General features: G+C 39.3%; 1 protein-coding gene across 1 annotated transcript; it reads right to left on the bottom strand.

The window, feature by feature from the left end:
- Positions 1–327: 327 nt before the first annotated feature.
- On the bottom strand, positions 328–10,362 carry MPP3 (membrane protein, palmitoylated 3 (MAGUK p55 subfamily member 3); the record flags this gene model as incomplete). Its single annotated transcript, XM_010138542.1, has 10 exons — positions 10,338–10,362; positions 8,982–9,100; positions 8,454–8,531; positions 6,706–6,786; positions 6,051–6,188; positions 5,057–5,138; positions 3,510–3,595; positions 2,005–2,079; positions 796–992; positions 328–392 (listed from the first exon to the last, which is right to left on the bottom strand). Coding segments are annotated over exons 1-10 (946 nt in total), but the record flags the coding sequence as incomplete, so codon positions are not given.
- Between the last annotated feature and the right edge of the window lie 1,355 nt (positions 10,363–11,717).

Below are 11,717 nucleotides of genomic sequence, written 5' to 3'. Positions count from 1 at the left end.
GAAAGGCAAGAAGTGCGCCTTGAGTTACTTTTGCAGCTTTCAAGTTTTAAACCATAGAAAAAAAAATGCGAACACCAGCAAATTTTAAAGCATCTAAACAATGTGTAAAGCCTCGTGTTCTTGAAAGCAGGAGGAGAGGGACAGCCATATTTTTGGAAAACAATAGGCACTAGCAACACTGGATAAAGCTTAAACCCAAATCCTCTCATGTGGCAGCTTGTATCCTTGCAAATCCATCAACGACATATTACACAAAACATCAAACACAGTATTTTTGAATTAAATACTGAGAAGTTGGTGTCAACTGAAGGAATAGAACGAACTCACATAATGGTTTCTTGACAGTTCTGGGATTCTGCAGGGTGCCTATTGTTCTTCTGTAAGACAACCGCCTAAATAGAAAGTGATTGTATTTTAGCTGTGTAAGCTCAGAATTATGAAGAATTTACAGCATGTTCTACATAGTGCATTGAAAATAAGGAATGAAATAGTGAGACTGTGAAATACAGTGTCTCCACTAAGCCAAGAGGGTCAAGAGACATATTCCACATTTCTTTTTCTACACATTTGTTTAGCAACCGCTTCTTTCCTCACACTACAAAGCGTAAGTCAATGGCAAACTAGCCAAGGAAAGCTACAAAGTTTATTATATAATAGGAGATGATGTAGCTTTCAGCACTTTCCTCTCAGCATCTGGTATTCACCCTGGCATGATGCCACCATGAAAAAAGCACGATAAAAATCAGTGTGACGTTGCGTGCGTGAAAAAAACATCTGAAATCTCCATTGACAAACCTTTCTTGGAACTGTTTTGAGGGGATCAAGCCTGCTCTGAGGTTGGTATCTCCAACACGCTTTGCTTGCCACCATGTGGGATCATCTTGGCTTACAACTTCTAGGACATGTCGTCTCTTAAATGGCAGCCCAGCTTCCTGGCAAGGGATGGCTCTGTCTTCTTTGGGATTATAGCAGAAAAGCGCCCTCATAAACACCTTTAAAAGAAAGTCATACATTTCTTCTTGTCCTATTTGGAATTTCAAACTTCCTTTAAAAGGCTTCCCCAATGTGTACACTGCTAACTATTTATACTCTTCATCTCTCCTTTATGCTTTATGGTACTCAAAAATACTGAAACCTAGCAAGCTCCATCTGTATTCTGAGTTACTTATGCAACAGAATAAGCCAACTTTCAATCACATGCCCAGTCATTATGTATTGGCATTGTGGAACGCAGGACTCAAAGATCAAATCCCAAGAAACACAGTTCACAGTCTATGTAAGTATAAAACGCAATAAACAAAGGAAAAAAATTAAGAGGAGAAAACAATAAAAAAAAGAATTACGGCAAAGTTGCCCAATTATAAAGACTGTCCTTAAAATGTTCCTTTAATGCATCCAAATCTACTCTTCAGCTTTGGATTTCTATCCTACCTCTATATAATATATCACAGCAGAACCGCTTTTAGAAGTGATTTGTGGGGCTTTAAGGAAAAATTTGGAAACCGAGAGGAGGGAAGCAGAAATAGAGATTGACAGTGGAATCCCGTAAGGGACCAGTTGAACAGTGAAGTCCTTGCTGATCAAGGACGGCAAATGAAGCGCTCCCAGAGGAGTGCTGATGTTTGCAGTGGGCTAACGGGGTCGAACGATGAATGCAACTCTGCTTGCAAATAGGCCTGTTTTGACTCAAGCACGTGGCAAAATGCCCAGAGATAATGGACAGATAGGAACTGCCATGGTAAGAGAGACTGGCAGCAACACCAATTGCACAATAAAAAAAAAAAAAGCAGCAGCTTGATTTGAGAAGTGCTATGAAAGAATGTGTGCCATGAGGAAGAAGTGATTGAAGTTCTACTGAATAAAAAGGGCACAGTATTTTACAACAAGAAAATGCTCTATCTTTTGAGTTCAGTTATGGGTCTGTGAGGAATCCTGCATTTACCGAGATGCCAGAATCGCGTACATGTGGAAATGCATGCTTCAGTATTTCTCTGAGCTGTGTACCTTGCTGTCTTTTAGACGATCTTCCTCTTTGATGGCTGGAATTACTTTTAATGTTATCGATCCCTGGGACTGAGCCTGAGAAAGAAAGAAATATTTTTTACTTTGAAATCAGGACAAGGACACAATGCAGACTGTTCAAATTCCGGTTTAGGAGCTAGCATCTGTTTCTTCTCAGAACTCTAACAGGCCAAGCTAATCCACTGTTTAACTTCATTACAGAGGCTATCCTGATGTTCCGTGAGTACTCCACAACAGTCTCTTTCCCATGGAGACATCCACAGTCACTACCTGGCTAGAACATGTGAAGACCTGCATTAAAATTCCTTCATTTGCTTTTAGCAACTGCATTAGTTTCTGGATTACAGTTCACAGGGCAATAAATAAACCTGTGGCTTTTAGTACAGCACTATCTTCAGTTTTTGCAGGCTAATCATTTTAACGTGCTCCTTCGAAAAATACTGCTGTTACTTTCCCACGTAGTGGCTAACTGGTCAAGGTGAAATGTAAACATCTACTTTCACTCAAAAATCTTTGCTAGTAAATTGCAATTATTAGTTATAGTAAATTTAAAAAGCACTTCTAGGTGCCTTGGAAATCTCGAGTAGGTTTATCTCATCTATTTTAGATGCCTTAACTGGGGTGAGGTGAACTGTGTGCTAGAGAAGCCTGCTATTCTGCACAGATTAAAAAGGAAGCCTGGACAATCAGCTTGGACAAACAGTTGCAGGTCTTGCTCGAAAAGTGAACTGGATAGGAGAAACCCTTACATTGCAGACATTTAAAACAGGACAGATTAACAGCATCCCAGGGTCCCCACAAATAAAACTTCACACAGTATTTCAAAATATGATTTTGATGCCCTCCAAGTTAAAAGCAATTTAATGTATATTTAAATTTAGTGATGTCAGGTACCTCAGTCTCCTAGTGCTGCCATTCTTCTTACCGTGCCCCTAACTCCACTCCATGCAAAGACAAGGGGGCACCACGCCACAGGAGGGGAATCAGAGACAAATAAGCCTAAGAGCTACAATGCTTTCTACCAAGATGTGTAAGCATTAACATTTGAGAAGCTTGAAGCAAAAACTTGATTATCGCAGGGAATCTGCTGGTAAAGAACAGACTGACAGCTCTGTTGGACACACAGCCAAGACTTTCTTCAGGTTCCTAACATACCGTATTATGAATAAACTGCTTATCTTCTAGCAATGCACTTTTGAATTGCAGTTTGCTTGTCGTAAACAAAGCATGAAAGGGGAGTTCTTGACAGAGCAACATGTAACTTTATATTTGTATCTTACTTGGTACCAATTCAGTTCGCAGAAGTTTATGAAGTCAAAAGGAGAAGACTAATGCACTGGGAGAAGAAAAACTCCTAACGCAAAGACAAGCAGGGACTGCATCTTTTAGCTCTCTCTATATTTTAAAGTCATGGGTAAATTTCATCATCTGTTGTAATTACTAGATCACACAACCAGAAAGATCTTGAAATGAAAACCGGTGCAGACCAAAATCTGACTTATTTCTTCTGGTCGTTTGTGAAGCACAGTAATACCATTGACTTCTCTTAGTTCATCTCCAACATGGACAAGACCTGAAAAGATAGTAAACAAATTAAAGTAAGTCTACAGACTAGCAAGCAGCACTCCTCTAATGTCTGACCTAAGTCAACAGCATTTATCTCCCCTCCTCCCTCCCCAAGCTTAACAGAGTGCTCTGAATTCTCCCACCCTTATTCCATACGGTATTTCTTTTTCATGCAGCACAGTCTCATAGGAGACCAACATGAAGACAGAGAACATGTGGCACAGTGATCTGGAAAATCACTGCCTCTGTTTGGATCAGCGCTACGAATGCAGAACTGCAATAGTCTCATGAGGATGATCACGTCTTGTAAGGAGACACACCACTGGCTACAGAGGCAGGAACAACCCGGCTGTCAACTGACAGATCAAATCTAAGACCATGAATTCTCTCTGGGACTGAATTTTTTTTTTTTTTAAACAAGCCATGAGGAGGCCCTTACAAGTTTTGGTTTGTTTATCCAGTTCGCTAAGAGATGTTGTACCCGTGTTATGTAGCTACTGTTAAAGGACACAAAAGAATCTTAGTAAAACAAACAAAACACTGACTAAAACAAACTATTAGATTAAAAGGTAGACTTTTCTTTCTTCTTAGGCTTAGACCTACTTGTCCCATCTCTGTTGGTACTTTTTCCTAACATCTATTTTACAGAGAAACATACCTAACTAAATTACTAGATTACTGATGCTAAATGCTAGATTACAGAAATGCAAAATGCACTCTCTAGTCATTTCACACTACATTTATCAATTACACTAATTTGAAGAATGATAACTGTCAAGAAGAAAGCTGTAACTAGCTGATATATTTTCACAGTAACTAATTAATATTGGGCTTCCCTTACTCGTATATTAAAAAAGTGCATGAGGCTTGGAGTCTATTAAAGTCTTACATAAAGCCAATTCAGCTTATTCAATGAAATCAAGGGGATCAACATTCTCCTGAAAACAGAAGGTCCAATACTTCACGAATTAACACGGCAGATCTTGAAAGCATACCGAATGATAGCCTACACACAGGAGTCTCTCCTGCCACCAGACACTAGGAATTGGCTAAGTTTACCTAAGTTTACCATGTCGGCTCCCTTTATAGTCAATAAGGAAGAAAAGCAGTTCCAGCATTAACCTAACGCACTCTAGAGCTTGCTGGGATGATTTGTTCTCCAGCAATGTTCATCTTCCTCCACTGATTACACAGAGAGCCTACATACTAGTCTGAATTTGACATCAAAGAGTTGCCTATTAAGATTTCAACAGGCTGCTATTTTTATTTATTTTACAAAAATAGCCTATACAATATTAAACACCTGTGCCCAAAGGACTGGTTTTGGAACCAATAACCATCAGATTTAGAGATTACTGCTCTAGGTATGCGTGTGCACGTGTAATTCTGGAAATTAAATTCTGGAATTTAATTAATTAAAAAAAAATTACAAATGCAATTTTAAATCTCCTTTTCTTCAGAAATTTACCACTGCGATCAGCTGCACCTCCCCTCATGATCCTTGCCACAATCACAGCTCCTGTGTGCTCATCTCTTCTGATGGTAGCTCCCTGAAATAAAACATACCCCCCCAAGAAAACCATCATAAGAAATGTGCTTAGAATACAGTGAGCAGTGAAATCACATGTAAGAAATGTGTCTTTTAAACTGAAATTATTTTGTTCTATAAATTTCATCTTCCTCCTTGCCAATTTTCACCATTATTCAACTTCTGCCCATGCCTGCCTTAGATGTTTGTGGGAAGGTGCACACCTCTTCCTGTCAAGTGCTTACACTTACCTACATCATTGTGGTGATCAAAATCACTCAAGTGTACAAGTTCCTACAAGAAGCTTTCCCTGTGTGTCTTCTGAATCTTTATACAATACAGCCAGCACTTGTATGTATAAAAGCTAGAAAAGCCAAGTAATTAGGTTTTTTCCTTCTCCTACCTCTGCTGGCAATATAAAGCTTTAACAGGAAATTAAGTCACTGCTTTCTTCTACTACCTACTGTCATATGAAAAAACAATTGTTCGTTCTTAGGAAATCAATTCTTCCATTTCTATTTGGATAAAATTAGTACCTTGTCAGTGTTTACACAGAGCTGTCAAACATACTCTTACCGTACATCTCTGGCTTTCATGCAAATTAAGGTATTAAATCATTTAACGTTAGCTACAATATGAAAAGAATTAATATGTATAATAAGCATAATTTCTTTGACATATACAGTTTCCTCAGAGATCATGTCCGCTGTGTTAACTGGTGTTACAAACCCACGCCTATAAAGCATCTCAGGCAAAATTATAACAGTGTATTTATCAAAGTTTTCTTTTTATGTTACTTTACTAGCTTCAGAACACTCCCAAGTTTTCTCAGGCTGTTTGATGACATCCTTAGGTATCTCCTCCATACTCACAACAACGCTTTTGCACTACAGAGTTTTATTATTAGGGATGGGTATGTACATCTTTTATGTACCAAGGGTTCTTTATTTTTCACTAGCCGAACAATTTTCACTGATTCCTCATCAAAATCTTCGTCAAAGTTATCGGGTAGAGGTGGAAGGATGGGGTCAAAATTCTTCTGTGCTACAGTGTCGTGTACTAAAAGCATTGCCTGCATAAAGGGAATAAGAAACAGTCAACGGGGTAATACTACAGTTTCCAGTTCTCAGGTTTCCAACATTACAGCAAACTTAAACCTCCCCCTTTCCACCCTCACCATAAATGCCCCAAAAGAGATTATCTTACCCACTATGTAAACTATGTATCAGTGTATATCAATATTTAAAGTAAATCCAGGCAATAACAAAGCTCAGTCTAAATAAACTTACAGAACGGAGGTGGACTGTGGAAAGCAAAGAGCTGAAAACGTTTTCCTTTTGTTTTTAGCTCCCTCAAAGTTTCTGAGAGGCGAGGGAAGACAACCTGGTACACTATGTGTGTAAGGCCTGCGCTGCACCTTCTCAGCCCAAAAGTCTGTGCAGGAAATCACAGGGGATTAGAACTAGTTTGTAGGAGGTTTTTTTTCTCTTACGGACTCTCCAATGTAAATTTTCCTTTACAAAATGTTCTACTGGAATGCCACAAAGGAATTTCCTTTAAGGTCTTTGGTGTGGTTGGGTTTTTTTTACCCTGAGATGTGGTGTTGACAACAGCTGAAGTAGCTCTCTTTCTTCATTATTCACTGGTGCGGTCTGCAATTCTTCTATTACCTTTAAAATAAAAATTAACAACCTCAAAATAAAAGGAGTCCATCAAGCAAGATCATACATTTGCTTACTTCCATCATCCCTCAAAGTAGTGTGCACAGACCAAAACTAATCTCTATGAACAGCGTATGAATCCTAAAAGAAATGAAAGATTCTTCATCTTTTTTTTTTTTTAGATAGTGCAAGAAGACATCATCAGAAATCAGAATTCCAGCCTTAACACATACATTTTAAGAGTGATTGTGCCAATATAGTTTTGGGAACAAGCTCTGAAATTTTAAATTCTGTATGGAATCTGTAAGTGACATGTGAAATACTCTTGTGCTTGTACTATGATGCTAGAGTTTAACCCTCTCTGTAGCCAGGTAGCATTGCCTGTGGAGAACGTGCCAGAGAAGCGCCCTTGTTCCCCTGCAAAGCCTGGATACCAAAACATGCCCTGCAGTCTCAGGCCTCCCAAACAAAAGATTCAATAATGGAAGCACTTTTGCTCTAGGCTGGGTGAGTGGGAGGAGACAGAAGAGGCAGCAGGGGAAAGATGGGAGAAGGAGCCGAGGCAAGAGAGATTTCCTTTCCCTGTAAAGGGTTCTAGATAGGGAAGTCATATAGTCTTGTATAAAACTTCTCTTCTGCTATTCAGAAGATGGTAATTTTCTGTGACTTTACAGGCAGCAGTGCCAAAACTTTGGGCTATTTGTGGGAAAAGGAAGAGAGGGGTGTGCTGCAGGTTAAGATGGGTCAGTGGGGTCTCCTGGCTTTGTAAAGGGAGAAATTCTAGCTCCCAAACCTTCCACAGCCCTTTATTATGTTTTGGAAAGAAACAGGTGCAAACCACTTGTAGAGAGCTGTCAAAGTCAGGGTAAATGTCACTTCGCAGACACGTGGCACATTACAAACAAATCCAAGATACAACTATGCTCTGAACGGACTGAGGGATGAATTGATTGAGAGCAGCCCTGCTGAGAAGGACTAGGGGACACCAGTGGATTAAAAAAAAAAAAAAAAAAATCAGGTATGCAACAGCGATGTTCACTTGCAGCACAGAGAGCAAATCATATCCCAGGCTGCAAAAAAGAGAAGCATGGCCAACGGGTCGAGACGTGATGCTTCCTCTCCACTCCTGAGACTCTACTGTCATGAGACACCGCCCCCTGTAGTACTGCATCCAGTTCCAGGGTCCACAGCACAAGACAGGCGTGAAACTGTTCAGGCACGTCCAGAGGAGGGCCAAGAAAATGATCCAAGGCCTGGAACACCTCTCCTATCAAGGAATTCCGAGACGCTTGGGGTTGTTCAGCCGGGAAAAGGTTTTGAAGGTTGTGAAGCCTAGAAAAAGGCTTCAGAGAGATCTTATTGCTACCTTTCGATATATGAAGAGGGCTTAAAAGAAAGAACTGAATGTTTCTTGCAGCTTCTCCCTTATAAAGGCCATTAACAACATCCTTCTGTTCTACCTGCCAGTGTCTGTCTTCACTGGACATTTAATGACAATGGTACTTTCGAGCTCTCGTTTCCTTGATCAATCATGAGCAAAACTGGCCAACAGGTTCCAAAGACAGCTGGGGAAGATGAGAAATATGTACACATACAGCAAAACTGCAAAGCTTTGGTTTGTTAGAAAAGCAGACTTAAATAATAGGAAAATAAGATGACCAGAATTTTTTACTCACATCTTCAACTAATCCTGCTGCACTATGTAAAACAGGAGTTGGACTCTGTCTTTCATAATGACGGAGTTTTTCATGAATCTGAAAAAGATTATTCAGATATTACTACAGAGAGATACAAAACTTCCTAAATACACCTACACAGAAATATTCTTCTATTGAAGGAATATATTTTCTTCTGACACTTATCTCACAAAAATTAATCTCTCTTCGAGTTATTTTTGTTTTGTTTAGGAGTCTGAGTGTTCTTTTTGCTCACAGACAAAATCTGTTAAGACTTCAGCAGCATATGGGAAAAAATGAAGACATTTCACACTGCTTTTCAGCTATAGGGCACTGTATCTGCATTTTGGCAATCAAGGCAAAAACGTTTTTTCTGAACAAAACATGTTAATGAATATTCCTAGTGTTTGTGCTTAAACAAATGCATGCTTTGGTCAGTACAGAATTCTACCAAAACAAACAGAAAGAAGCTTTGGCAAAGTAAATGGTTGATATGAAAAAAAAGTACATTTTTAAGTGATCTTCTACCTTCATCAAATAGCTGAGACTCTTTTCACTGAAGACATCCCTAAGGAATCCCATTTCCTCTTTATGATTTGAATCAGGTCTTAGCTGATACGTCAAAAGGGCCAAAGTTTCATGCAATCCTGAATTTAAATTAAAGACAGAACAAAAGCTTTGTAGATAGCATGTTTCACAGGACCTTCTATTGCAGACTTAACATCAGTACCTTTACTTGGGTACCGCACTGGCGATCATTAAGTTGGCAGAGAGATTTGTCCTTATCTCCCACGTATTTCGTAATGCTCCCTTCTTTTGTGGCAAACACAGCTTCACATATAACATATATCATGTTAAGGCAAAAGCTACCAGAGCAATATTTTTTTCAAGATATTAAAGTTTCCCCCTTCATGTTAATTACTCTTTGTTTCTGTAACAGCCAGCCCTCTAAAAAACTCTGAGTTATTGAAGTGCCGCAGCAAACTCACGGAATTACTTAAGTAGCTCCTTTGTTGCACAGCTACCAGCTTTACTTCCTGAGCAACTTCGCTTACAGATGTTATCCTGCCCTTGCTACCTCTGAGGCACCTGTTAGAAGCCAGATTTGACCAGAGGAGGAAAGGACTGGTGTAGATTTCCACTGTGCTGGAAGGAAAGCCTGTGGCTAGTTTTCTAAGAAAACACTTAAATCATCAATACCCCAGTTTTGAAGTGCGTAGGGACAGATACACATTATATTTATCCTGGTGAACCATGACCAGGAAACCAGAAACTAAGAAGGAAAAAAGAGGATGTGCCTAAAATCTGCTCCTTTAGCTATTCTTTCCACGAACTTTATAGAGTGCATTTGGATCCAGGAGACTCAAATTCGCTTCTGCTTTAAAACTCAGTGTCATTAGTGTATGACTTCACCTTGGGTAGCATACTGGAGAAGCTAATTAGCAGGCCGTGAGCATAATCACTGGTTTTGAAGTCAAATGGAAGAAAATTAACAAAGGTTACCAATACCTACTCAGAAAACCTTAAGAAGTGGCACAGCAAGCAGCAGAGATAAAAGGGCTGGTTCTTTAATAAGCATGCGCAGAAGCCAGTGTTATACTGGGAGGTCCAAGTTTGTCCATAGGAACCCACCTACCAACATATATTCAGGACCTCTAGGGTTCTTACAAAACTAGCCATTTCCTGAAATCTGATTAACTTCATTAACTGCCACTTTTTATACTCCACCTTCCTTGCATTCTTTTGGGTAATTGCTAAGAAGTTTAGTTGAACTATCTTATTTCTCTTTTATTTAACTCCAGTTTGAATTAATTTCCTTGTGAAACACACACACTAAGAGTTCAGCCTGTTGAAAGTCTGTTTGAAAGCATGCAGAGTAGTTACCCGAGTCTTCCGAAAGCACTGGCATGGCTTTGTCTTAATCTTGGAGACAAATGTTCAACTTAAATCAACACAATTGTTTCTTCTTTCTGGACTGCGATTCAGAGGCAGACCTGAAATAAGCAAAGATAATACCTAAGCTCAAGCATGCGAGAAAAATGGCAATCATGTAAAAACAGCAAATTCTTAGTTCATCTTTCTCTCAAGTGCTCAGCATAACCCACCCAAGTACAACAAGAAAAATATTATGTTATAAAATAATCATATGGTATCTTGGATAAAACTGATGCTGAAAGAAAGCAGATGCTTCCCTATTCTATTCTCAAGATAGTTTTAGAAGGCCTAAGTAATTGTCTGAAAAGTCAGAAAAGAAAAAAGCATGCTGCAGGATGGATGTCTAAAAGCACCAATAAACACCACATGCACAGAAACAGAGAGAGCATACGGGAAGATGCTGTCATGGCAAGGTGTTCTGGGGCTTCCTAAAAGCACATCTCAGAGGAATTTACATCCTCCCTGGCACTCTGATGCAGGTGACGCTGCAATTACATGCAACTCATTAAAGCTAGTAAAAGCATCATTCCACCAGCCTTGGTCGGGGTACTTCGGATGCGACAACAAATAAAGGATTTCCATTGTTCACAAATTCCATTATATGCTTTTATTGCTTATTTGTCTTATCACTGAGAGCAAGTGACTCCAGAGCAATTTCATTTCACACAGCAAAACTGAATCTATGCTTCAGTTTTTCTAAAAGTAGCTTCTGTTGCCAGTCCAAGATTAAACACTTTGTGTGCCTCAGGGTACTTAAAATCTCATTCATGCCCATAAAATTCATCAGACTAATGCTTGCAGAAAAATAAATATCTGTAACAGCACGCAAAAAAGATTAGAAAGAAATGTGGGATGGTCCGACTCTGTGCTAAATGCAATAAAGGATGCTCCTTGGGTTTCTATTTGTAGATAAATCTCTGATTATTTGGTTGTGTGATACAAGTTTGTTGGCTTTCCGGTTCAACTTTATTTTGATTAGCTGCCTGAAATTACAGCAGTACTGCGCGGCAAATTAATATATCCCAGTTTAGCATCTTCTAGATTCCCAAGTTTCTCTACAATGTACTGAAATATTGAGCTCAGTAGTCACCTGTGGTTTTGCACACCTTATTTTCTACTGCTGTGCTTCATTAGTGTCCACCTGACTCTCAAAACACAATCAAGTTCTCTAAGCAACTGAGCTGAAAGAGTATTCAAAGTTCACTCTAATCCATGGACTGTATTCCCGTGTATTACGGACACTACAATTTATTTGATTAACTTTCAAAGGCATTTTTATTACTTATTTCTTTGAAGAAATAAACATTGTCGTTCCCCCCCCCCCCCCCC

This window comes from Buceros rhinoceros, unplaced genomic scaffold (assembly GCF_000710305.1).
Source record: "Buceros rhinoceros silvestris isolate BGI_N320 unplaced genomic scaffold, ASM71030v1 scaffold23106, whole genome shotgun sequence".
Lineage (NCBI taxonomy): Eukaryota > Metazoa > Chordata > Aves > Bucerotiformes > Bucerotidae > Buceros > Buceros rhinoceros.
Note: the sequence above shows the minus strand (reverse complement) of the source record. Positions and strands in the feature narration are given on the sequence as shown.